General features: G+C 35.3%; 4 protein-coding genes and 1 non-coding gene across 6 annotated transcripts; all 5 read right to left on the bottom strand.

Annotated features, from left to right (window-relative positions):
• Positions 1–220: 220 nt before the first annotated feature.
• LOC115704577 (uncharacterized) lies at positions 221–10,031 on the bottom strand. Of its 2 annotated transcripts, XM_030631781.2 has the most exons (12): positions 9,835–10,023; positions 9,631–9,730; positions 9,457–9,565; positions 9,221–9,309; positions 8,884–8,940; positions 8,651–8,759; positions 8,470–8,571; positions 8,299–8,363; positions 7,761–7,864; positions 7,604–7,668; positions 659–713; positions 221–531 (listed from the first exon to the last, which is right to left on the bottom strand). In XM_030631781.2, the coding sequence occupies exons 1-12, from the start codon at positions 9,890–9,892 to the stop codon at positions 371–373; spliced, it is 1,074 nt and encodes a 357-aa protein (XP_030487641.2). In that variant the 5' UTR covers positions 9,893–10,023; the 3' UTR covers positions 221–370. The 2 variants fall into 2 exon arrangements, with proteins under 2 accessions (XP_030487641.2, XP_060961632.1); XM_061105649.1 differs by lacking the exons at positions 221–531; positions 659–713 and adding an exon at positions 720–2,284 and having other exon boundaries at positions 7,575–7,668; positions 9,835–10,031.
• TRNAA-UGC (transfer RNA alanine (anticodon UGC)) lies at positions 9,971–10,043 on the bottom strand. The gene has a single exon. It is a non-coding gene; the product is annotated as a tRNA-Ala (tRNA).
• Positions 10,044–12,995: 2,952 nt separating this feature from the next.
• On the bottom strand, positions 12,996–14,224 carry LOC115702759 (histone H2AX). Its single transcript, XM_030630197.2, has 2 exons — positions 13,742–14,224; positions 12,996–13,392 (listed from the first exon to the last, which is right to left on the bottom strand). Exons 1-2 carry the CDS (start codon positions 13,937–13,939, stop codon positions 13,171–13,173), a joined length of 420 nt encoding a protein of 139 aa, XP_030486057.1. The 5' UTR covers positions 13,940–14,224; the 3' UTR covers positions 12,996–13,170.
• A 5,902-nt stretch (positions 14,225–20,126) lies between these two features.
• On the bottom strand, positions 20,127–22,976 carry LOC115698136 (uncharacterized). Its single transcript, XM_061105887.1, has 4 exons — positions 22,875–22,976; positions 21,263–21,273; positions 20,476–20,759; positions 20,127–20,368 (listed from the first exon to the last, which is right to left on the bottom strand). Exons 1-4 carry the CDS (start codon positions 22,974–22,976, stop codon positions 20,340–20,342), a joined length of 426 nt encoding a protein of 141 aa, XP_060961870.1. The 3' UTR covers positions 20,127–20,339.
• A 1,564-nt stretch (positions 22,977–24,540) lies between these two features.
• Positions 24,541–25,423, bottom strand: LOC115702778 (histone H2AX). The gene is made up of 2 exons (XM_030630218.2): positions 25,103–25,423; positions 24,541–24,996 (listed from the first exon to the last, which is right to left on the bottom strand). Exons 1-2 carry the CDS (start codon positions 25,406–25,408, stop codon positions 24,775–24,777), a joined length of 528 nt encoding a protein of 175 aa, XP_030486078.2. The 5' UTR covers positions 25,409–25,423; the 3' UTR covers positions 24,541–24,774.
• Between the last annotated feature and the right edge of the window lie 1,786 nt (positions 25,424–27,209).

Here is a 27,209-nt window from a genome sequence, read left to right as displayed (position 1 = left end):
AATGAGTTTACTCTTGGTGAGTGTTTGTTATGTGAGTTTAATTTGGAAAGGATAGAATTAAAGAGAGCTTAGATTAAAGGATTGGCATCATTTTAATTTAAAAAGTGGGACACACTTGGGAACACAATCCCCTTAGTCATTAAAATTTAATTTACCAAACATGAGTTAAATTTAACGTTCCCATCAAATTTAACCTTCATACCAAACGTCCATTGAGGTATAAAAAAAATCCCTAGAGGCAAACATTTTTTCTTTTCCAAAAGGAAACACGAGTGTTTTCATCTCAATTCTCAAGATTTACAAAGCAAGATAACATAAATTAGTTTTTTTAACTCTACCTAGCAAATCAGTGGAGCAGCATGAATATAGACTAGGGGCAGGGATTAGGGAATCTTTTATGAGTTTTGTTTATGTCATCAATTATTTCATTTGTGAGCTCAACCTGGCATGCATTTAGAATCTCTTCAAGCTGCCATGACTTAGTAGCTCCAAAAATGACACTAGCAACAAGAGGGTGTCTTAAGACAAAAGCTGCAACATCAAAAATAAAGTCGCGAGAAATATTGTTTAGTGATGGATTTTCTGTAATAAAATTTATCAGTTACAATTAAAAGAAAAATGCCAAAAACAGTGTATTGAGTATAGAGAGAAATCGAACCAATTGCAAGAGATACTGGATTAAGACCAAATCTTTTAGCAGTACCAAGGTACTCCTGTGAAACACAGTCAGAATACAAATATTAGTGGAAATAATACGAAAAGAGAGCATTTGAAACGATTAGGACATGATATCAACAAGGAAACCACATTTTTCGAATGAAAGATTTCGTCTGAACAACACTCTGGATGTTTTCATTGCCAGTTTTTTGTAGTCATATGTTGATTTGGTATCAAAGTTCATTTATACCTTTAGAAAGATACTAGAATTAAAAAGAAGCTAGTTAAAGAAATGAATGTGTAGTTGTTAAAATCTGCAACCACCTTAAACTGTCACTGTCACTTGTCTAGGGTATATACTAACAATACAATGTGCCAAGCCAACCACCTTAAAGAAACTCCACTGGACTTCTAAAAGCACTCCGTTACTAGAAAACATTAGAAAGGTAACAAAACGATACTTAATGGAGCGGAAACCAAACACTTATGAATAGATGTCTTCCACACCAAAATGGACAATTCAGAAGAGATACACAAAAATCAGACCATACACGTATACCCCACAATTTTTCTTGGGGTCATTATATTTTTTCTTTTCATTCAATTGTTCTGGTTTTTCTTAAAATATTACTGCAACCATATTCTCCTTCATTTTCTTTACTTCTGTTATCATTACAAAGTTTAAAAATTATACATATTCCCAACTCATACGTAGTCATCACCTCATTAACAATTCAAGACTCTGCTCATACAGAACGAAATACAAAAGCAACTTTGTAATTTCTTTTTCACCCAAAAATTTTCATGCCAATACAATAAATAGCTTTGACCATCTTTAATATTCACAAGTACAATCACATTATATCATATCACATCTTGAAATTAGAATCTTCCACATCCAATTAAACTATCAATCTCACAGCACATCATTGTTTCTACAATCCAAGTCTTAATCTTTCTTCTCTTCTAGGTGCATTAATTCTAAATGTTATCCCTTGTACTCTATGTTTATGATCAAGATTGGTTTAGCAAGTATAGAGCTATAAAGCCCCTTCTTATTTTTATGTTCTCAGAAATTTAAAAACCTAAATTGTAGTAAAGAACTGCATTAATGAAATCTTCTAATACCTATTTCTTATGCTACTTATTTTCCAACACTTTGAATACCTGTCTTTATGTTTCCCACATTTTATTTTTCAATAGTTTATGTTCAAGTAGGGCCTTATATTTCCAGCCATTACAGTTTGACCTTAACATTTTAACAATTTCATTTTCAAGCAGTACATTCAAGTACTTTGATCACCAAGTTTCATTTCTTCCACCAAACTAAGTTCCCCAAATCAAACTTTTCAGTAATTGTAGACAGTGATGGGGAATTTCCAACAGTTGGTTGCCATACTTCCATGCATATGTATTGCACAAAGATATGGTGTTCCTTGAAAGAAACCCTGAACACTAACATATTTTTAAACAAAACAACACTACTCGCATTATTGAGAAAATAATACCCCTGAACACTAACACATGAAAATAATTGCAAAATAGACTACCACGTTACATATTGATTACACCTAGTTGTAGAAACTACTCTATGATTGACCATTAATAATCATTTATCTATATGCACTGTTAAGGCCACTGTTGAGAGTTAGTTAGTTTGTTATAAAGTTTGTTATTGTTGTTTGGGTTGATTTACGATTTACGGTTTGTTATAACAGATTGTTTAATTTCTCTTTCTGTATAAATAGTCTGTAACAATCTTTGATCAATGAGATTGTCTTTTCTTCTCCATTCTTTCTACAGTTCTTTCTCTCTTCCTTTCTCTTTGTTTCAGCTCTGTTCTTTGATTTGGTTCTAATGGCATGGAGATCTAATATGGTATCAGAGCAATGGCCTCCGCTCAATGCAAACATGGCTACGGTTGGACCTGCAGGTATCACCAACAATGGCGCAACAGTCACAAACACTCAAGCTTCTCAGAACAGAGGATCTCACGATCGGGAACCATGTGCACTTGATCATAGCATCTCGATTCGTCTCGATGACCCACAATTTCTTGCTTTGTGGAAACAGCAAGTTCTTCTTGCCGCCATTAGAGGAAATCGACTGCGAAAGTTCATCGGAACCACCACCACCAGGTTGCCTCGATGATGATCGTACTCGAAAACGAGTCGGTCGAGTCTTCTTCGACTGGGAAGTGCAGGACCAGCTATTAGTTTCGTGGCTCTTATCATCGAAGTGACAGAAGGTCTTCTCACGAGGATGGTAGGTTGCAACTCGGCAACCGGATCTTGGAACACCTTGGAGAAACATTTCACGCTGCAAGTGTCTTCAAAAGTACGGAGTTTCGCACGAAACTTGAACCTCGAAAAGGGACACTAAGCCTCAACGATTATCTACTGAAAGTGAAACAGCATGTCGACCTTCTCGCCTCCGTGGGAGAAACCTTAAGTGATCGTGATCATGTCGCAGCTATTTTCAAAGGTCTTCCGAGCGAGTACGATACTTTCGTTATCTCTACTAACACTAGAGTTGAACAGTACTCTGTAGGAGAGATCGAAGCTTTGCTTTTGGCTTCGAGTCCGGAGAAATCGAAAAATCGGGGAAGGAAGTGGATATGAGTGCTAATCTCATCAGCGATGATCGAGATTCGTTGATCGAGGCTAATGTCGCATGGAGACGATTCGAAACAACAATATGGGCGTGGAAATTTTCGAGTCCAATGGAGTAGTCAATTTGGAAATTTTCTCGGTAACGAGAAGTTTCAATCGTGCGAATTGAATCTAACTTTGCTTACGAATTCGGAGATTCGTGGTAGAGGTAATTTTTCCCGAGAATCGAGGGGCGGGTACGGAATGAATGTGAACAATAAAGTTCAATGTCAATTGTGCTTGCGATTTGGTCATACGGCACACGGCTAGCCACATCGCTTTGATAAGTCCTTTTCGGAGTTCTACGTAAGTGCTACTTCGGGTAACGATGCTTCGATGCGGACACATTTACCCACGAAGCAAATATTGCTACAAACGGCAACACGAGAAGATGCAAATTGGTATCGGACTCGGGGGCAGCCTAATCCTTTGCACTCCTCGAGTTCGAGAACCTTGCAAATTCTTATGACTATGGTGGACAAGATCAAATGTATGTAGGAGATGGTACAGGTTTGTCAATAAAGCATATTGTTCAATCTTAATTTATTCCTGAGCATTCTTCTCACTCTCTTGTTCTAAATAACCTTCTTCATGTGCACGAAATTACAAAAAATCTCATTAGTGTTGCTAAGTTCTCTAAGGATAACAATGTCTATTTTGAATTTCATGCGTGTTTGTTATGTTAAGGAGGAAGTGAGTCGTACCACTTTGCGTGGGGAGACACGGGAATGGCACATATGCTTTTGACCAATCCCGAATAGGTCCCATCTCTACTCGATCACGACCAAGCCAAGACCACTCACTACGGTCGGCCGAGTTCACTCTCGAGCCGGCGGCGGTAGGGACTACCGATCGTCCAAGTCTAAGTGTACATTCATAGGCCCCTTTCTAAATAACTCCTCTGTCACTGTGTCAAATTGTTTCAAATGTAATGCCAATGTTGAAAACAATTTTACTTTGTGGCACTGATAGACTAGGACACCCCTCTGAAAAGATTGTTCAAACTGTTCTTAAGTCTTGTAATGTCCCTATTCTTAATAAAGATTCTCAATTTTCTGTTTGTTCAGCTTGTTGCCTTGGAAAGATTCACAAATTTCCATTTCCCAAAGCATCTACTACTATTATTTCTGAGCCACTTCAATTAGTGGTCTCGGATCTGTGGGGTCCTTCTCACACTACTTCCTTTAATGGATATAAATACTATATCCATTTTGTGGATGCTTATTCAAGGTTTACTTGGTTGTATCTCTTGAAAAATAAATCGGATGCCTTGAAAACCTTTCAACACTTTAAAGTGGAAAGGCTGAATTCTGATTAGGCAAATCTATTAAAACTTTACAAACAGATTGGGGGGGTGAATATAGGTCCTTTACATCTTTTCTTGCTGACAATGGGATCCACCATAGACATCCTTGTCCTACCACTCATCAACAAAATGGTCTTGCTGAAAGAAAGCATAGGCACATTGTTGAAAATGGCCTTGCTCTTCTTGCTCAAGCATCATTACCTTTAAAATTCTGGGATGAGGCTTTTAGGGCTGCTGTCTACATTCATAATAGACTTCCTACTCCCTTATTACATAACAAATCACCATTGGAAACCTTGTTTCACACACAGCCTGATTACACAATTTTTAGAACCTTTGGGTGCAAGTGCTATCCCAATATCAGGCCTTACAACAAGCATAAGCTTGAGTTTAGGTCTGCTCCATGCACATTTATGGGTTATAGCCTTAACCATAAAGGTTACAAGTGTCTAGATTCAAAGGGTCGGCTGTACATCTCAAGAGATGTGGTTTTTGATGAATTTTCCTTTCCATATGAACAAATTCACAGCCAAAATACTGCTGCAAAAACCACTGAAATTCATTCCCTTGTGTCTGCTATAATACCTGTTTGCCCTCACTCCAAACCTGTTTACACCAGTGGTGACTTACTACAACCAGGTTTAAACTCAAATGCTCACATCTCAGGTTTCCCTGCTCATGTTGACCATTCTGCTTTATTTGACAACACTGCACCTAGTCCTATTAGTTGTGAAAATACTGCTGACACTTGTCTTCCAGGAAATGTTGCAGGTGAATCATCAAATTCTGATGATGCTGGTACTGCTTGTAATATTAATGAAGTGTCTGCAGTAAATTCCTCGATTGACCCTGCTGTTGCTCATCATGAATCAATACCTCATACTGCTGCTGTTGGCACACCAGATGCTGGTGCATCGGGTACTGGTACACCAGATGCTGGTGCATCAGATACTATCACACCAGATGCTGATTCTTCACTACAAAGAGGTTCTGTTTTACCAGACACCAGGCCTGCACCTGCATTCTCATCTCCAGCAGCCTTACCTCTTCTATCTGGCTGCTTAAATGCCCCTGGCAAAAATAATGCTCATAGGATGATGACTCGATCTAAAAATTTGGGAGTGTTTAAACCCAAGCATTCATGGCTTTAAGAGAACTGACATCACTTAAGGAAGCTCTTGACGGGAGCATTGGAATAATGCAATGGGTGATGAAATTCTTGCTCTTTGCAAGAAATAAAACACGGATTCTTGTGAAACTACGAAGGGAGACAAGCCATAGGATGCAAATGGGTCTACAAGAAAAAGGAAAATCCAGATGGTAGTGTTCTGAAGTACAAAGCTAGATTGGTTGCAAAAGGGTTTCATCGCCAAAGCGAGGTTTTGACTTCAACTGAAACATTCGGTCTGTTGTTAAGCCGATTTACAATAAGAGTTGTACTAACTCTTGCTCTCTCGAAATTTGGTACGTACGTGAGACAACTCGATGTCAGACAATGCATTTCTAAATGGTGATTTGCGAGGAAGTTTACATGACTCGACCACGAGGCTTTGAAATTCACTGGTCGAAGCACTTAGTGTGCAAACTAAACAAGGCTTTATATGGACTCAAACAAGCACCTAGAGCTTGGTTTGACAAGTTACAACATAGCCTAATTTCCCTTGGCTTCATCTCTTCAAAGTCTGATCACTCACTGTTCATTAATCAGTCCTCTCAATCCACAACACTAGTTTTAGTGTATGTTGATGATATTTTAGTAACAGGGAGTGATGAGGCTACTGTAACTAAGTTGATTGCCACACTCAATACTCAATTTTCCCTTAAAGACCTTGGTCCACTTAGGTACTTTCTGGGAATTGAGGTGAACTACACAGATTGTGGCCTTCATCTTTGTCAAACTAAGTATGCCAAAGACTTGTTGATCAAAGCTCAAATGTTCGGGTCCAAGCCCTCTCCAACTCACATGATAAGTGGCTTTGCGCTTGTCAGCTCATGAGGGGGAACCTCTTGATGATGTTCAGATGTATAGGTCGATTGTAGGTGCTTTACAATACCTTACAATTACTAGACCGGAGTTGTCCTTTAGTGTGAACAAGGTGTGTCAGTTTATGCAAAATCCTCTATCTACACATTGGCAAGCTGTGAAGAGGATACTTAGGTATGTGAGTGGTACACTGAGTCATGGCCTTCATTTTACTAGACCTGAATCCTATGATTTGGTTGCTTACCCGATGCTGATTGGGCATCAGATCCAGATGACAGGAAGTCGACTTCGGGTTATGCTATCTTTTTTGGCTCAAACTTGATTGCATGGAAGAGTAAAAAGCAACAGACTATTTCTCGGTCAAGTACGGAGGCTGAATATCGAAGTGTCGCCAATGTTACTGCTGAACTTACTTGGCTTCACTACCTATTTTCAGAACTTAACATTCAGCTTTCTCAGCCTCCTACTGTTTGGTGTGATAATCTTAGCACTATAATGCTCACACAGAACCCGGTTCTACATGCTAGGACAAAGCATATAGAACTTGACCTATACTTTGTGAGAGAGAAAGTGATGAACAAAATGCTAAGTGTCAAGCATGTTGCTGCCATTGATCAACTTGCAGATGGCTTAACCAAAGCCATTTCTAGTCAACGATTCTCAACATTCAGAAGCAAACTCAAAATTGAAAACCTTTCAATTATGAGTTTGAGGGGAGATGTTAAGGCCACTGTTGAGAGTTAGTTAGTTTGTTATAAAGTTTGTTATTGTTGTTTGGCTGTTAGCTTGATTTCTGGTTTTCTGTTATAACAGATTGTTTAATTTCTCTTTCTGTATAAATAGTCTGTAACAATCTTTGATCAATGAGATTGTCTTTTCTTCTCCATTCTTTCTACAGTTCTTTCTCTCTTCCTTTCTCTTTGTTTCAGCTCTGTTCTTTGATTTGGTTCTAATGGCATGGAGATCTAATATGCACAAACCAAAACTCAAAAGAATCCACCCTACCATAGTAGCTGCTTCCATGGATTTGTTGGATAGATTATATCTAGATTCCCCTTCTGAATACCTTCCTGCAAGATAAAGAAGATCACAAAACTGAGACGTCAGCAACAGACTAGTTTTCCACATATCTAATGATTAACCAAACAATCTAATAAAAGACCTCTAAAAATATTCAACCGAGCATCTCCTGGACTTGCATCAGGCGAGAAGTACTTCCCAGAGAGTATACCCATTGCAAGTGGGCTGTAGGCCAATAAGGCAATCCTGAAAACACACAACAAATGAACATTAGTTATCACTGGACGAAATACCTGAACGGTACTTCAACAAAAACGTTGTACAATCAAATTAGAATGTGGAGCTAAGCATAGAATAGTTAACACAGTTGAAAGCATTCATGTTGGAAATAAAGTCAAGTTTAACCCAAATCCGCACAGGATATAGAAACATTCCTCAAAGTTCCATTGATTTTCTAATTTATCTAGCTCAAGCTATTGATTATAATTTTATCCCAAACATCAGAACTTTTTAGATATCCACATTTCAGAATCTGACTCGCCTTTTGTTGTTGATATATATCTATGTGTGTGTGTGTTAGCAAAAAGTTCCATTGGCACCTCTACCATGTAATTACAGAAATAATATTTCTGCTTCTATCAAAATTAAGACCTGGAAAATGATATAAAATCGTCAAATACCTTTCGTGGTGACAACATTCAGCAAGTCCAGAATCAAAAGTTCGGCAGAGCAAGCTGTATGAGTTCTATCACAAACAAAAACCACTGCATCAGCCCAAAACTAAAGCTACTAAGCTGTAGAGTGAGAAGGAAAAAACCCTCAGAGTTCTGAACTAGAATGCTTAAGAAAACCTGTAAAGATATGATTTTTGGAAGGCAAGGATCTCTTTGAGCTGCCTGAGCAAACTTCATAACCCCATATGGTGTTTCATTGCTGAGACCAACATATCTGATCTGCAAACATAACATTCTTCCTTAGTTGAAATTGACATGACCTAAAATGGTAAGGCACAAACCATAATATCAAATTTACCTTTCCCTCAACAATGGCTCTGCCAAGTGCACCGAGTTGTTCTTCAATACTAATCGAACAAAACTGACGGGTTGGGTCATACTCAGTTTCTCCAAACATGGGAACATAACTAGTTAAAAAAGAAACTTAAGTGTTATCCACGGCCAAGAAGCACAAATCAAAATGATCTCTTTAGTATAAGGCACAAAGCTTCCATCCCTAATTCAAATAAAAGGGTGGGCCTACATACAAACCGATCAGGCCAGTGAATCTGATAAAGATCAATGTAGTCTGTCCGGAGTCTTAACAAACTGCATCCAACCAAATAAATAAAATTCATCAAATGTCCATATCTTTTCTCCAAAAAAAGAAAAAAAGAAAGAAAGAAGGTAAAGATCAAATGCCCACGTGTGAACAGAAGGTTTGTGCATGCTTGATGGGAACTGGTAATAACAAGAATAGCTCAATTATTTGAACAAAAGTTGTACATACTACACTAACAACTATACATTTCCATGATCGATATGAGCTTAAACCACTATAAAACAACCAGAGAATAGAATAGTTCGCATAATATGTATATGCTAGTACCTGTTGTCAATGGCTTCAGTGATATTTGTAGCATCCAAGCACAACGGTCCACCTCGAATCCAAGTCATCTGCCCAGATGGTCCAGCAACCTACAATTACATATTCTAGGTTATACAAAACAAACACACTGCAAAAAGATTTAGAATCTAAGAGCTCCCAAATTCTCACCGTCCCAACTCCCAACGGTTTGGAGTTGAGTACAGACTGAAAAAATAAGAGTGGCGGAAAGAGCATACCTTAGTGGCTAAGAAGATTCGATCACGTGAAATCTTCCTATCCCGAATCCAACGGCCAAGATACTCTTCGCTCCTTCCATGAGTTTCGGCTCGCTGAGGAACTGGGTACCTGAAATCATCGAACCCCATATAATACAAAGATGAATGAATAGTAAGTAAGATGTGAATAAATACATTTCGGCAGAATCGAAGAAGTTAACTCCGGCGTTGAAAGCTTGGTCGAGGAGACGAAAAGAGTCGGATAAAGTGTTCTGCTCGCCCAAAGTCATGGTTCCTGAGGAGTGAGTTGAAGGTTTTAACGCAGCTGATGAAATCATAGCAATAAATAAAAAAAAAAATGCAGTGGAAGTGAAAAGTTGAATTAGAAATTGATCGAACCAAAGCAGAGCCTTGAAACTGAGAGGTTGGGAGCTAGATTGAACAGTGGAACCGCCATTGTCCTCAAAACTAATCCACTACTGAGTTTGGCGGGCAAGCTTTGGATAATAACAGAAAAAATATGAATATAAAAAAGTGGAGATGCAGGGTATCGAACCCTGTACCTCTCGCATGCAAAGCGAGCGCTCTACCATTTGAGCTACATCCCCAACATGGCATTTGTGACTAGAATATTGTAATTATATATTTAAAACACTTTACTCAAAACCAAAATTTTACACCTTCTTATCTCAGTTGATCTATTTTTAAAAACAGTGTAGACATGGCCTTTTAAGTACTAAAGATACAAATTTAAATAATTTATTAAAGACTACTTGAAGATACTACATGTACTATGGTCTAAACGACCAAGTTTTCTCTCTATGATCTAGAGGACTCTTGTTGAATGATTGGGATTGTGGTTATTTGTGTACTGGCTCTCATGGATAGTAGGGATGCAGTAAATGATATAGTAAATATGATTAACAAATTGGTGGTGGAGAATGAGGAAGATTGGGAAGTTGATGAGGGGGAGGCTATGCAGTTCAGTGAAAAAACTTTGGTCGGAAGAGTCATTTCTTGGAGATATATTAATGTGAATTTCTTTAAAATAGTTTTTGGACACACGGGGAAGACGATTTTAGGTTGGAAAGTGAAAATATTGGAAGTTCAAGATGATCATACATTTGCCAAAATCTCTTTTGACAACTGTCAAGATACCAAGTGGTACTCAATCATAGGGTGTAAGGCTGTGAAAAATCTAGACTCATGAGAAGGAGATTCGGGCTCAGATCTTGGTGATACTCTACTACAGACAGGATACAAGGGTTAGAAATCTGAGTGGAAGGAGCCATTATTATTCCGCTACACCCACTGTAAGGTTTCTGAAACTTTATATGTGTTTATTTATATTGTTTTAGAAATTCATATTTAAGATGTTAAATAACATACATGGTAGTAAATCTAGATACTGGTAAAACATATTCCAACAAGATGTACTGTCCTTTCTCATGAGAATTTCTTGAGCATGGAAGCGGGAAGAGTTTGAGTTTTTTTTGGTCTTATCATGGGATTTATGTTATATTTGTAATAGTGTTACTCATTGGGGGACATCAACCACCAATTGGAAAAGTTATTGATTAGTGATATCGTTTGTTGACAGGTTATAGAGGTAGCCAAATCACAACCAGATAAGGAAATGAGCGGGAGCCTACTACTTAGAAACCACCGGAGACTAGCATATTAAAGTTGAATGTTGATGTCGAGGTTAAAGTGGGTAAAGGAAAGGCTAGTGTAAGTATGGTGGTGCGTGACCATAGGGGCTAAGTCTAGTATGCGAATTTCTTGGGCATGGTAGCGGGAAGAGTTTGAGATTTTTTGTGGTCTTATCGTGGGATTTATGGTACATTCGTAATTGCATTGCTCATGGGGGACATCAACTACCAGTTGGGGAAGTTGTTGATTGGTACTGTCGTTTCTTGTCAGATTATAGAGTTAGCCAAATCACGGCCAAAGAAGCGAATGTTGAAGCTGACTTGGAAACCACCGGAGGCTGACTTATTGAAGCTGAATGTTGATGTCAGTGTTAAAGCGGGTAAAGGAGAGGCTAGTGTAAGTATGGTGGTGAGTGACCACAGGGGCCAAGTCCAGTATGCTGTCGCAACCTTTCTAGCTAGGGAAATGACACAATTGTAAGTGGAATTACATATTATTGCAGTTGGGATTCAAACTGAAATACAAAGAAACTGTCAATGTTTTTGGGTTGAGACTAATTGTCTTCAAGCTGTCAACTTAATTTAGAGAGATGGAGGGCGCTAGGATGTTGAAGGTTTAATATGTCACATTAAGCACTTGATGAAGAATGAAAGAGTTGTTCGAGGAATTTTATTTATAGAAAATCTAACCAAGTTGCTCATGTATTAGCTAACGAAACTTTGCATAACAAAGTTAGTGCCATGTAGATTGAGGCTAATCCTCTTTGTACAAGTCATGTGTTACAGAATAACTCGCCAAATCCTTTATAATGTTTTCTAAATTAATGAATTCTTATTAAAAAAAGTACTGAAGACTCCTACTTTGCGAAAAAAAATATTACTAAAGACACATGTCAACTACGGTCTGAAAAATGAAAAACTCATGGAAGAAAAACACTGGTGAGTCCATTTTTCTTCTATCTTTAAAAATATTTAAATCAAAAATCTGAAACCAAATTTTCTTTATTAAACTCACACTTTTTACTTTTATATTACACTACACCTATCTAATGAACATAATTAAACTAAACAAATTATATTCTAATAAAAAAATTATAATTAAATAAAATTACACTACAAATTAAAACAACAAAAAAAATAAAAATATAATAACAATAAACAACTTTTAATACCATAATAAAATTAATTTTTAAATAAATATAATATTTAAATGTATATTGTAAATTAAAATAAAATTAAAAATTTTACATAAATAAATTTATAAACTACTATATTTAAAAATTATATTTTTACACTTTTATTAAAAAAAATATATATATATATTTTTACATACATAGACATAGTGATTTATGGCTTATTTGGTAAGCCATTTTACATCGTATTATATTGATATAGTATTACATTAAATTATATTCCTTGCAATATTTTTATGTAACACTGTTAATAATTTTTATGGACACCTAAATATACCATATTTTAGTTTAAATTAAAATTTAACAAACAATCCATTTCAGTATAATACAATTTCAAGGTAATATAATAGTATTAAAAAATATTTACAACAGTTATATGTAGAGATGGACTGCAGTTGAAGCTGAAAAATTAAAGAGATAGCTCATTTGATATATGTCTCAACAAACATATACAGCTATTATTACAATACCTATACTCTTGGGCGTGCACAAAATATTTTCCTACAATTATGATCCTGATCATGCTCAACAAAGTAGCCACTACTAAATCTAAACCTGATTTGAAAGAGTATGACCACCATCGATAGACCATTGCACCTTAATAATTTGTTCAAGTTTAAGTCTGAATTTACCTTTTTCTTTTAGGGAGAATCAAAAATTTGACCAACACATAAAAGATTCAAAGCCAAATGACAAAACCATCAAAAAAAAAAAATGAGACGAAAATGATATATTTGTTCTATATTCAAACCATTAAAAAAAATTTGCCCAGAATTTGGGTTTACATGATTCCAAGAAGGTCAAAACGAGCCATCTTAAACAGGACTTTATCCTCAAAAACAACAATTTATGCCCATGTCCTAAGTAAGACCATACAAAGACCTCAAACCCTAAAACTCTTGTGATGCAGAACCAAATTCACCCTTTCCTTTCCCAACTTTCTTAGGCAAGAGAGTTTGGTGAATGTTTGGCAAAACACCGCCATTAGCAATTGTAACAGTCCCCAAAAGCTTGCTCAACTCCTCGTCATTTCTCACTGCGAGTTGTATATGTCTTGGCACGATACGATTCTTCTTGTTGTCTCTTGCAGCGTTTCCAGCTAGCTCCAAAACCTGAGAATAATTTTTTAAAAAATAAATAAATAAACAGTGTTGATCTTATACTCCAATCTTATACTCCTTAATGAACAGTGTTGATCATAAGCCAATCAATGCAAATACTTTGCGAACAATAAAAATGGAAGCAAATCAATCCCCATTTGTATATTGAGAATCCATTTCCAAAATTATTTACCATCAATCCGAGTTCACAGAACATCATCTCTAAACCTAGGTGAATAAGAAAACGATAGAATCCATACACAATAATAATAACAATAAATAAAGACCAAATCGGAAGTAACCGATTAAAAGGAATGAAAACAAATCAGAGAACAAAATCGATCAAGAGTGAAATACCAACCTCAGCGGCAAGATACTCAAGAACGGCGGAAAGGTAGACTGGAGCACCGGCACCGACTCTCTCGGCATACTTTCCGTTCTTAAGGAATCGGGCGATTCGGCCGACGGGAAATTGGAGACCGGCCTTGGAAGACCTGGAGACAGATTTGGAGGACTTTGGCTTGCCTCTGCCTCCTTTGGTTGTAGCGGCCGTACTCATCTTTAGGGTTTTGCTGGTGTGGATCAAAATACAAGTAAACCCTAGGAAATGTGATCGAGCAAGAAGAAAGGCGAAAGAGACGTATTGAAGTGAAAGTGAGTGTTCTGGAAGAAGACAGTGTGTGCGTATTTATACAAAGGGGTTTGGGGAAAGTGCAGTAGGGCACAAATGATATTATTGGTGGATAGCCAAGGACGTAGATCACCAACCTGGCAACATATTTAGTTTTTATTTAGAAAAAGAGGGAAAATTGTTGTAGGGAGGCAACGAGTGTATTTTTAAAACTTTGGGATAATTTCTTTCAACGAAATGACAGCCAGTCTAGACTGTCTAGTGGTTCCTAAACTTTATTTATAGTGAGGAATGCTACTCGTAGTCTCCTACCATCAATCTTCTGTTATAATTTCTTAATCAATTTTTACGTTCAAAAATACGTGTTAAATTTTTTTTTCAAGGCGATGTTCGTTATGCTTATAACATCATCAGGCCCGGCCTTGGGCATAGGCGGATTAGACCTGTGTCTAGGGCCCACCTAGTCTAGAAGTCCAAAAAAAAAAAAATTCCCTTTAAAAATTATACCATTTTTTTTATTTTGAAAAATAGTACATTTTTTTTCTAAATAAGAGTCCAAAATAAATTTTTCTTCTATGGCCTACTAAATTTCAAGACCGGCCCTGAACATCATCCCTATAAATTTTTAAAATTTTCGAATAGTTTACAATAGCGAAAATACGTTTGAAGTTTTTTAAACATGCGTGGTAAACTGGAATGTCAAAAACTCTGTTTTCGGTACTGTAAACTATTCGGAATTAAAAAAATTAAAAAAAATATTTCGACATGTGATTTCAGAAGTGGAGGTTGACTAAGAGATTGTAATAAGAGGTTATAATTAGCATTTTTCATTTATAATCCCTTACATCATTTCTAATGGTACTTTTATGTTTTTTTTAGTTAAAATGACTAGAAAGTTAAAATAAAAAGTTATTTTTATTATTATTGCTCTAATTATGCTCCTTATTTAGTTAGTATTTAATTATTTTAATAATATTTTATAATTTTAATTTGTTAAATATAAATTAGGAATGATGCCTTCACCTTTTCACAGCATCTGCCTTCTCTTCCAAAGTAGGAATGCAAGAGTTTGCTTGGTTGTAAAACCCTTTTATATTTCTCAGCACGATTTTTCTCTACTTTAGCTTCTGCTTTGTAATTAGTTACAACAACATTAAGAGAAACTTCAACTCTTTGCTTGAATAAAGCATCAACATGAGCTCTGCCCTCGTTCAAAGCTTTAATCGCCTCTTTCTTTTTTTGGTCTGAGTTAATACGCTCAACCTTTAAGATTTATATATCGTAGGTCAGCTTAGTCACGAGTGAAGAGCACCTCTTCGCCATCAGACCCGCATAAAAGAAAAATTACATAAAGTCAAATACAAGTAAAAAGTAATTGGAAGTCACAATTGGAATAAAGATCGGTGAACCTACCACAGTAATTCAACTTTTAAGACTATTGTTAATGAAATTAGTCTGTAACTTTAAGTTTCTAGAAAGAAAAAAAGGTATTATTTTATATAGAGCTTAAATTTATATAAACATATTTATTTTTAAAAAGAGTAATTCATAAAAAAAAAAACCGCATATATACACAAATACACAAAAAAAAATGCCATGAAGGCTGGATCTCCACTTGTCATTGTAGTGTACTTATTAGAACCTAACCTGCTACAAGTTGTAGCATTTTGGTCCCATAAGTTCGCTACAAATGGATGTGAGATCTGAACCTACTCTCGGTCGTATCCTTTCAGCAATCACTTGACAATCAAATATTGGAGGAAGTGGTTCATTCCATCTGGCAGCATCAACGAAATCAGCACTCTTCCTGGTGGAAAGCACATTAGCTATTTTCTTCATGTCATCGTACTCCATGTTGAATCTATTCACAAAGAATTTGTCAGCTACCTCCAACTGAAAATGTTCTTCTTCTGACAGCGAGGAAGGACGGACAGACAGAATGACCCTAGAAGGAGGAAGAGGTGGAAGACTGGTTCTGTCCCTTGGCAGCTGGGCGGAAGGAGCATTGATTTTTATTGGTGGTAGAGGCTGAGAACTGACAACCTCCTTGTTGGAGCGTGTGGTCTGCTTATTTAGCCTCTCAGTTTCCCTAGTGTTTGCTTCTCTTCGTCTCAAAAACTCCAAAGCCTGATTCGTGGCAACATTTGATTGCTGAAGCTTGTCTTTAGCCTCAGCCCTTGTTCTTTTGTTGTCCCCACTCAGTTAGGAGCCTGACCTTTTTGCTTGAGGGAACACAAGGCCTTCATCCTCCTCCTCCTTATCGTCCACGACGATTGGCCTCTGCTAGAGGGGCATCACTTCTAAAACAGTCTCAATGACTTCTCCTTGAGAAGAAGATTCTGTTAGGAATACTGTAAAACTTAATATAACCCTAATTAATTCAAGAGAATCAAATAATAAAATTAAGGAATAGCGGAAGCGTACCGGAGTCCATAGAATCGATCTTTGATTGGTATGATCTTCCAATTTTGCATCAAAACCTTTTAAACCTTATTTTCTTGATGATGGGGATTCAAGAACTCTGAAAAAATACTGATACAATGCAAAATGGGGACCATTACCCGTTATATTACCAACAGACAAACCTGTTGGCAATATTTTTGACTATTTCTATTTGGCCCCTCATCAATATAGAAATTGTCTAATTGGTATCCACATATTAAAATCATGACAATCATGCCCTTAAGTCATAAACTTTATTCCAAAATAGACCACATAAATTTGACTTATTTATTTGATGACCCAACACACATTTTATATATACAGTTGTGACCCCAATTATTTCTAACAATCTCCCACTGGGTCACATATGTATACATATAAATGTGTTAACCTTATTGAGCTCATAACTTTGTCATCATAACCATAGGCATGTGCAATCTCGTCCATTAACTATATCAACATAGGATCAAAGCGATTTTCGTTGTATCAATCACAACTAAACCCATCAATGGTCACATATATCAACATAGCCAAATGACATAGATCAATCATGATAATGTGGTATGAAAATTACATGCATGGTGATCTATTCATGTCAATTTTCAATTGGTCCTACTTTACTTTATGGAGATCAAAACTTTAGCTTAAATGTACAAAGTGAAATAAACTGAATAACATAATTTCTGATCAGAAAAATATCCAAATACACATGTTTCATGAAACAAATAAAACACACTAAAGACAAACTCCCACTGAATCTAGATATCCTCATAATCTAAAACACCCATACGAGCAGTGTGCTCGTGAAAGACCTTGGGTGGCAAACCCTTAGTAAGGGGGTCTGCGATCATGGAGTTTGTACCTAAGTGTTCTATACAAATCTGTCCACTTTGTACCCTTTCTTTTACAACAAGGAACTTGATGTCAATGTGTTTTGACTTCGTCGAGCTCCTATTGTTGTTGGAATACAATACAGCTGACTTATTGTCACAATACAACTTAAGTGGTCTTTCAATTCCATCCACAATGCGCAGCCCAGTGACAAAATTTCTCAGCCACATACCATGGTTGGATGCCTCATAACATGCAACAAATTCTGCTGCCATGGTGGATGAAGCTATGAGTGTTTGTTTTGCACTCCTCCATGATATAGCTCCACCACCTAACAGATATATGTAGCCCGAAGTGGATCTCCTACTATCTTGGCATCCCGCAAAGTCAGAGTCAGAGTATCCAATGATCTCAAAGTGATCTGACCTCCTATATGTGAGCATGTACTCTCTTGTTCTCTTCAAATATCTCATAACCTTTTTGGCTGCTTTCCAGTGATCAATTCCTGGATTGCTTAAGTATCTGCCTAACACTCCAACAATGTACGCTATATCCGGACGCGTACAAACTTGAGCATACATTAGACTCCCAACAGCCGAAGCGTAGGGAATCTTTTGCATTTCTTGAATTTCAAGGCTTCCTTTAGGGCATTGTTTAAGACAAAATTTGTCTCCTTTAACGACAGGGGTATCACCTGGTCTACAATCTTGCATGCCAAACCGTTTGAGTACTTTATCGATATAGCTCTTTTGTGATAATCCAAGGATACCCCGAGAACGGTCTCGATGTATTTGAATTCCTAAAACAAAAGAGGCGTCACCAAGATCTTTCATCTCAAAATGCTTGGATAGAAATCTCTTAGTTTCGTGCAATAAGCCTATATCATTAGTGGCAAGCAATATGTCATCGACATATAGAACCAGAAATATACACTTACTCCCACTAAACTTATGATACACACAATCATCAACAGCATTCATCTCAAAACCAAATAAGAGAACCACTTGATGAAATTTGTGGTACCATTGACGGGAAGCTTGCTTGAGTCCATAGATGGATGTTTTTAATTTGCAAACCATTTTCTTTGGGTCACCAACCACAAAGTTTTCTGGTTGCTCCATATAAATTGTCTCATCAATGTCGCCATTGAGAAAAGCATTTGTTTTAACATCCATCGATGTAACTCAAGATCAAAGTGAGCAACAAGTGCCATTATTATCCTGAAAGAGTCTTTCGATGAAACTGGAGAGAAAGTCTCTTTATAATCAATGCCTTCTTTCTGAGTATAGCCTTTTGCTACAAGACGTGCCTTAAACCTCACTACATTACCATTTTCATCCCTCTTGGTTTTAAATATCCATTTACAACCAATGGGTTTTACACCTTCTGGTAATGGGACAACTTCCCAAACTTTATTGTCTTGCATAGACTTATTCTCTTCATTCATGGCATCATTCCACTTTTGAGAGTTAGAACTTTTCATGGCTTGATGAAAGTTGATTGGATCATCTTCCATCATTCCAATGCCATCCTCATGTTCTTGAAGATACACTATATATTCATCTGGATTAATAGCATTTCTTCTTTCTCTAGTGGACCGTCGCAAAGGCACTTGTTCTTGAGGTTGTTGAGTTTGTACCTCTGGGGTTTGATTGACTATGTTTGGTTGCTCTTGATCTAAAACTTGATCAATATTAGGATTAGAATCCTGAACATTGTCAAAAGCAACTATTGGAATAGGAATCAACTCATCTTCAAGAGAAGTGGGTGATTCTAAATCCTCCTCAAAAACAAAGTCTTTAACCGTATTTCTCCCCCCAAACTCAATATCCTCAAAAAACTTTGCAGTTCCCGTTTCAAATATATTCTTTACTTTGGGATCATAAAACTTGAAACCCCTAGATCGTTCAGAATATCCAATAAAGTAGCTGCTCACAGTTTTAGGTTCCAGCTTCTTTTCATTTGGCCTATAAGGCCTAGCCTCAGCTGGACATCCCCAAACATGAAAGTGCTTAAGACTAGGCTTTCGCCCTGTCCAAAGCTCATAAGGTGTTTTTGCAGCTGCTTTAGTTGGTACCCTATTCAAAATGTAGGCTGCTGTCTTAAGTGCCTCTCCCCAGAGTGATTCTGGTAAGGTTGAATGACTGATCATACTCCTTACCATATCTTTAAGAGTACGGTTTCGTCTTTCAGCAACACCATTCATGCTAGGAGATCCTGGCATAGTGTACTGTGGGACAATTCCACACTCCTCTAGATATCTGGCAAAAGGTCCTGGACGTTGTTCACCTGATCCGTCATATCTGCCATAGTACTCACCACCACGGTCAGACCTGACTTGCTTTATTCTTTTGCTAAGTTGATTCTCAACTTCAGCCTTAAAAGATTTGAACACGTCCAACACTTGAGACTTTTCATGAAGTAGAAATAGGTACGCATATCTTGAGTAATCATCTATGAATGATACAAAGTATCGTTGACCATTCCAAGAAGGTGTAGGAAATGGCCCACAAATATCTGTATGTATCAACTCTAAGACATCGGTAGCTCTTTTCGCACCCAATTTCTTTGTTTTGGTCTGTTTGCCTTTGATGCATTCAATACAAACATCAAAGTCTGAAAAATCAATTGAATCTAAAATTCCATCAGATACAAGTCGCTCAACTCTATTTCTAGAGATGTGACCTAACCGTTTGTGCCATAAGGAACTTGATTTTTCATTATCTATTTTACGCTTAGTACCACGTGATTCCACATTCAAGGTTTCATTATAAGAAGCAACAGTGTCAAGCAAATATAAGTTGTCATAAACCATAAGTGAACCGGTTCAACGGTATTTGAATTAATAGATAAACTAAAGCAATTGTTTCCAAATGAACAACAATAACCCAATTTGTCCAAACAAGAAACAGAAACCAAATTCCGTCTAAAAGACGGTACAACAAAAGTATCTATTAAGTCCAAATAGTAACCAGTACTTAACAACAACCTAAAATGCCCTATTGCTTCCACATTTACCGACTTGCCATCTCCCACATAAATGCTTCTTTCAGCATCATTTGGCTTTCGGTAACTCAGGCAACCCTGCATAGAAACACTGATGTTAGTAGTAGCACCGGAATCTAACCACCAAGTGTTTCTTGGTACTGAAGCTAAATTTACCTCAGAACAGACCAAAGTAAGAAATGTACCTTTCTTTGCTCGCCATGCAATATACTTAGCACATTCCTTCTTCATGTGTCCTTTCATGTTGCAAAAGAAACAACCATCATCACTGTTGGTTTGAGTTTGTTTCTTATGTGCAGGACCTTTATCCTTAGCAGCCTCATTCTTTCTTTTCTTGCCCTTATCCTTAGAGGTGCTTGCCAAATGAGCACTTTCAGTCTTTTCTTGCTTCAATCTTTCTTCCTCTTGAACACAAAATGAAATGAGCTCATTAAGAGTCCACTTCTCCCTTTGGCGGTGTAATGGCCGACTTTAAATTGACTGAATTGTGGAGGAAGAGAGATAAGCACTAAATGCACAAGCAAGTCATCCGAAAGCTCAAGCTTTAGTGCCTTCAACTTTGAAGCAAGGTGAGACATTTCCATAATGTACTCCCTTATGTTTTCCTTGCCCTTAAACTTCATGGAAATAAGTTTCTTTAAAAGAGTACTTGTTTCCGCCTTATCGCTTTTTGCAAAGCGCTTCTCAATTTCAGCAAGGAAAGTTGTGGCATCGGTGACCTCCTCGGACACCGCACCCCTAAAAGCCTCAGGTATGCCGCGCTTAATGATCATAAGACTCATGCGGTTTGAACGGTCCCACTTCTCATAAATCCTCCTTTGCTCGGAGGTGCGGTATCCGTAAGAGAAGCGGGACGATCCATCCTTAATGCAAGGTCAAGATCCATGCGGCCAAGAACAATAAAAATGTTCTCCTTCCAGTCCTTAAATTTATTACCATTAAGGACCGTGCAGAATTAAGGTTAGCAGATACACTAGCAACAGCTGAAAAGAACAATACAATTACATAAATAACATGCTCATATAAGAATCCAAATAAAACAATAAATTCAAATAATGGTTGATCCCATCTCAAGATACCAAACACAACATTAATATTAAGTCTTTGGACAGTAATATTAATTGCAAGCGGTACTCTTGTTGTAGTGATCAAATATTGACAATAAATTATGTCAAACAATATGTAATCTTTGGACTAACAAATTGTTCACATAAAATACCTTATAATTGTCACACATTTATCACCACAAACATGCATGAAATTCAACCAAATATTAACTCACCTTTGGGTTAGTTAATAAATTTATGAATCACATACACACAATTATCATAATATTTTTATTAAATTAATCTACACAAAAGAAATCACTTTGGTGATATTTTGTTTCAATTAATTTAATTAAATATTAGATATATTTAATAAACTTTAAACCAAAATTTGAATTAAATTGTTACTGTATTATTATTATAATTAAAACTATTATTTATTTTAATAAAATAATAATAATAATGATGCATTACATCCATTCTCGCAGTATCCATTCATGCATAATGAAAACATATATTACTGTGTGAACTTTAATGCATCATGATACATTACTGTTAAAAAACAAATAAAAAAAAAATAAAATAAAATTGAATGCATCATGCATTCGGTGTAACAGAATCACCAGAACCGACTTTCAAATCATATATGTATATATATATATACAATTCAAACAAATAGCCATCAAATCATAAAGTATGTCGAACAAAACCAATAACCAATATATCAAAGTTTCTATCGCACATCGAATATATATATAAAGTATGCGATCGACTTTTATATGTATAAATATACTTATAGTTGTTCATCGCAGAAATATATTACTGCAAATCCAAAAATTCAATCGCATGCAATATATATACCTACGATTGAACAAATTTGCAGCGGTGGAACATTTAAATATATAGCATGATTAACTAAATATTCTAAATGCAAAAAAAAAAAAATAATAATAATTTAATGGAAGATCAATACTACCATAAATTCTCAAGAATTAATTTAGAGATGCTCTTGATACCACATGTTAGAATACTGTAAACTCAGAATATAACCCTAATTAATTCAAGAGAATCAAACAATAAAATTAAGGAATAGCGGAAGCGTACCGGAGTCCATAGAATCGATCTTTGATTGGTATGATCTTCCAATTTTGCATCAAAACCTTTGAAACCTTATTTTCTTGATGATGGGGATTCAAGAACTCTGGAAAAATACTGATACAATGCAAAATGGGGACCATTACCCGTTATATTACCAACAGACAAACCTGTTGGCAATATTTTTGACTATTTCTATTTGGCCCCTCATCAATATAGAAATTGTCTAATTGGTATCCACATATTAAAATCATGACAATCATGCCCTTAAGTCATAAACTTTATTCCAAAATAGACCACATAAATTTGACTTATTTATTTGATGACCCAACACACATTTTATATATACAGTTGTGACCCCAATTATTTCTAACAGATTCTACCGCAACTTGAGGAGCCTAGGGATGGACAATAGCTTCTGAAGTTGTAACCTTAAGAATCACCTCATGGCCCTTGACCGGAGGTGTTGGCTTCTTGGATCCAGCTAGAAGGTTCCATGTCCTTCCCCTTACCTCTGTCAACCTTGGTAGTTTCCATGATGTCATCTAATCTCTTGGCAATGGTGCCCAAGAAGTTATCTACGAGACCTCTCTGGAAGGTATGTGGATTCTCTATAAAATGAAAAATAGAAATGTTAAAAACTTGGAAGCAATAAACATCTAAATGAAAAATAATGCAAAAGTTTGGTCCAGACCGTTTATTCTAACATACAGAGGGTGCCCTCTAGCAAACTAGAAGATGTCTTTCCTGTTTAAAAAGCTTTAATACAGGACTACAAGAGAAGCCCAACTTCTTCAACCAAACTGCCAATCCACACCAACAGATGCACAAGCAGTAGCTCCTACTAGAAAGTCAACTCCAACTACAAACTTTAGAGACTATCCTAAACTCCACCCACAGCAGTTCATATTGAATATTGATGTTGCCTTAGATGTTCTTAACCACAAAAAAAGTATTGGGTCGGTTATAAGGAATAGTGAGGACCAAATTATAGCATGCCTGTCTACTCCTTTCGTTGAGAACTCATCTTTCACTCTTTCCTAAAGCTTAAGCTCTCTCTCATGCCTTACAATGGTGTTCTACCATCTGCATACCTCTCTCATGCACAGCAACGGACTACCTTCATTTAGTGTCAAGAGTGAAACATAACTGGAAAGATAGATTGGCTCTTTCAGGACTCATCATAAAGACCAACAACACTTTATCAACTTTTCCTAATGTATCACTCTACCATATACCTATAAATATCAATTGCATTGCTAGTAATTTGGCTAGAAATGCATTACGATCGGATAAAGAGTTAGTTTGGCGAGCTTAGAGCATTTCTAAGAACACATTAAATTTGGTGTTACACTATGACTATATTTGATGTTAAAAAGTATTTTTACTCCAACCACAAAACTAAAAATTACACTAAAAAAATATTTATTATTATTATATTAATTTTTTAATAAAATAAAAAAAAATTAAATCATATTAATTAACAAAAATACCACAGTTATTATATTTAACTAAATTTTTTAAAAAAATTTAAAATATTTTAAATAACTATAGTATACACACTATAAAAAAAAATAAACTAAAAAAATTTGTCTAGTGTCAAAAACAAATAAGATTACATTAGTACATCACTCTTAAAAATATGCATAGCAAAATTTCCCAAAAAAAATCTTAATTGTATTAATATAATAATATAAATATTAATTAAATATATATAAAAAAAATGATGTGACTCCAGTAGTGCACGGCATATGACGTCTACAGTGAAAGAAACCTCAAAATGGTGTTATGATTGCAGTTTCCTTGGAGCATTAACCACGGCATATATATAGATACATTTATATCAGCTCAGGTGCTCTTAGCTCTCCTTTCTTTGCCCTAATTGTAACTATATTTTCTCTTGTATTCTTCGCTTTGTTACAATTACATCTCAAAAAATAAAAATTCTATCTTTTTAGGATGGGTGTAGATAATTTAATTTTTTAGATAAGGTTGAACAATAAAAAAACATTTTGGCTTGAATATGCCAAACAAAAACAATGCAAATACTACAAATGGTATATATTGTTTTAATTCAGAATAAAGAAAACAACAATAAATAGACACAGATGGATCAATACATATCTATTTTCAAAGCAATTGATCATAAGCGAAACAATGATGGGAAATAGAGAGAAGCAATCCATAGAAAGATGAGCCTTTACAAATCTAAACATCCTACTTCATTAGGATACTATTGATGACCTAATCAAAACACATCAAAATAAAAGTTTGAACTTTGAAGATCCAAAAATCTAACATCTTTTTTCAATTTCTATACTATAGAACAAGAAATCATAAAATCTAAAACTCCTGAGACGCAGATCCAATCTCGTCTTTCCCTTTTCCGACTTTCTTCGGCAACAAAGTCTGGTGGATGTTAGGCAGAACACCTCCGTTCGCGATGGTCACCGCACCCAAAAGCTTGCTCAACTCTTCATCGTTCCTCACAGCCAACTGAATGTGCCTCGGAATGATTCTGCTCTTCTTGTTGTCCCTAGCAGCGTTTCCGGCCAACTCCAATAACTGCATCAAAACGACAGAGAAAATTTAGGCAATGAATTTTGTTGGGAAATGATATTGAAAAAAGCGTAAGAAAATGCAATTTACAGGCAAAGAAATCCAAACAAACCTCAGCAGCAAGGTATTCTAGAACGGCGGAGAGGTAAACTGGTGATCCAGAGCCGACTCGCTGAGCGTATCGGCCTTTCTTGAGGAATCGAGCGATTCGACCGACAGGGAATTGGAGACCGGCCTTCGAAGACCTTGAAACCGATTTGTTAGCCTTAGGCTTTCCTCTGCCTCCCTTCTTGGTTGTTGCTGCGGCGGTGGAATCCATTGAATAGATACGAAGATTAGGGATGCGTTGTTCAGGTATTCTTGGTTGAAAATGAAATGGAGCGAATAGAGAATTTGGATTGTGAATGTAGTCATTCATGATGGTTTGATATTTATATATAAGGAAGCGAAGACGCCTACGAGTAGAAAAGGCATTTCTATTGGTTGAAAGTGGAAGGGGCGGATCGCCAGCGTGGCAAGTTTGGGCCCTATTTTCGGAAAATTGAAGATGGCGGGAGTTAATTTCGACAAATTTCTTTCCCTCAAAAAATTATTATTGAATAGTTAAAATAGAGTACAACAAATAACCAATAAATTAAGGGTGTGTTCACTGTGTTGTATTGAAAGAAAAAATAATTGTAGCAAAATTGTAGAAAAAAAATTGAGATTATAAATTTTAAAATGCTATGAGTTGTTAAAATTATATTATAATAATGATAATATTTTAATCTAATTCATTATAACCACAAATATATATAATAAGATGTTATATAAAATTTTTATTTTCTATATACTTTTAAATTTATTTTTTCATTATATAAATTTATATGCATTTGATAAAAATAATACTTAATATTTTTAAATTCTATTTTTATCACTTGTAAAATAAAAAATTTTAGTTTATAAGAAACTTAGGTTGATATTGTTTGTTAATAATAAAAATATATATATATAAATATGAAATATTTTTTAAAATAAAATAAAAAGTTAGAAATTTAAATATTATTTATTTTAAATATTTTTTCTAAGAAAAAATATTTTATTTTTTTTTGTAATCTATAACTTAATTAAAAGTCACAATACTTTGGGCTTTTGTTGTTGAATTACATATATACCCTTATAGAAGATATTTATTCTATATAAAACTAGGTAACAATGTCGCGCTTCGCGCAGCTCTTCAAATATTTTTAAACTATATTATTTTTTAAAATACGACAAACTAAAAACTAACTAAAGAGTCATCATCAATCTAAATTAATAATTTTAATATAAAACATCAAAACTATATAAATTCCCTTAATTTAGCAGCTTCTCATTGATTCGAGCTAATTATTTACATATATTTTATTTTATCAAATTAATCTAACTTAAGTTTATAACAAAAATTCAAACGTCCAATATTTTGGTACATATATTTTCTAAATTATTAAACACAATAAAAAATAATAATCTTATCCTAACAATTTATATAAGCTTAAATAATATGCTATAAAGACAAAACAAAAATAATAATTATGTTTTGTTGAGATGTACTTTTATTTCATAATTGAGAATGTTTATTTAAATATAAATGATACTCGATCATCTTTTAATTCCTTGGAAGACGTTTTTAAATCTCTCTTTATTTTATTGAGATGAGATCATACACATTTTTCATAATATATTATATATTACATCTAAATAATAAATATTTTTTTTGCTGAAAAAAATAATTAAAATTCAATTAAAAATATAATCCTCTTCACTTAATCTCTAAATAGAGTAATTTTCTTTCATCACCTGTACATTTGTGTATCCAAAAAGCTTCCTTCTTTAAAATTAGCTATAATTTGATGAAAAATATTTCACGTACAACAAATTATTATGTAAAAGTATCTAGAAAAATTATATTTATAAGAAAAATGACTTATAATAAGAAGTTGCTCATATCTCTTTATTATATTACATATATATATATATTATTTATATACAACTTAATAATAGGATGGTATATTAATATAGAGTTTTCATAATATTAATTAATATAATGCATATTAATATAAATGCATAGTTCTATATTTATACTTTGTATACATATAATGACTTAGTAACTAATAGAGTGGTGTTTAAATATCATGAGCTTTTCATATTCTTAAGAATGCAACCAATTTTAATGTACATTCTTCTTTTTGTTATTGTTT

Source organism: Cannabis sativa, chromosome X (assembly GCF_029168945.1).
Source record: "Cannabis sativa cultivar Pink pepper isolate KNU-18-1 chromosome X, ASM2916894v1, whole genome shotgun sequence".
Lineage (NCBI taxonomy): Eukaryota > Viridiplantae > Streptophyta > Magnoliopsida > Rosales > Cannabaceae > Cannabis > Cannabis sativa.
The sequence above is the reverse complement of the archived record's forward strand: the minus strand, read 5'-3'. Positions and strand labels throughout refer to the sequence as shown.

Bases quoted from the DNA above. Each gene is read 5' to 3' on its own strand.
- LOC115704577 (XM_030631781.2), bottom strand. From the start codon at position 9,892: ATGGCGGTTCCACTGTTCAATCTAGCTCCCAACCTCTCAGTTTCAAGG. The intron at 9,731-9,834 runs GTTCGATCAATT...CTCACTCCTCAG, and splicing joins AGTTTCAAGGCTCTGCTTTG to GAACCATGACTTTGGGCGAG. The intron at 7,865-8,298 runs GTATTTGACGAT...GTGTGTTTTCAG, and splicing joins GAATGTTGTCACCACGAAAG to GATTGCCTTATTGGCCTACA.
- LOC115702759 (XM_030630197.2), bottom strand. From the start codon at position 13,939: ATGAGTACGGCCGCTACAACCAAAGGAGGCAGAGGCAAGCCAAAGTCC. The intron at 13,393-13,741 runs GTTGGTATTTCA...AATTATTCTCAG, and splicing joins TTGAGTATCTTGCCGCTGAG to GTTTTGGAGCTAGCTGGAAA.
- LOC115698136 (XM_061105887.1), bottom strand. From the start codon at position 22,976: ATGACATCATGGAAACTACCAAGGTTGACAGAGGTAAGGGGAAGGACA. The intron at 20,369-20,475 runs GTACATTTCTTA...GTTTCTATGCAG, and splicing joins TGCATGGCGAGCAAAGAAAG to GGTTGCCTGAGTTACCGAAA.
- LOC115702778 (XM_030630218.2), bottom strand. From the start codon at position 25,408: ATGAATGACTACATTCACAATCCAAATTCTCTATTCGCTCCATTTCAT. The intron at 24,997-25,102 runs GTTTGTTTGGAT...GTTTTGATGCAG, and splicing joins TAGAATACCTTGCTGCTGAG to TTATTGGAGTTGGCCGGAAA.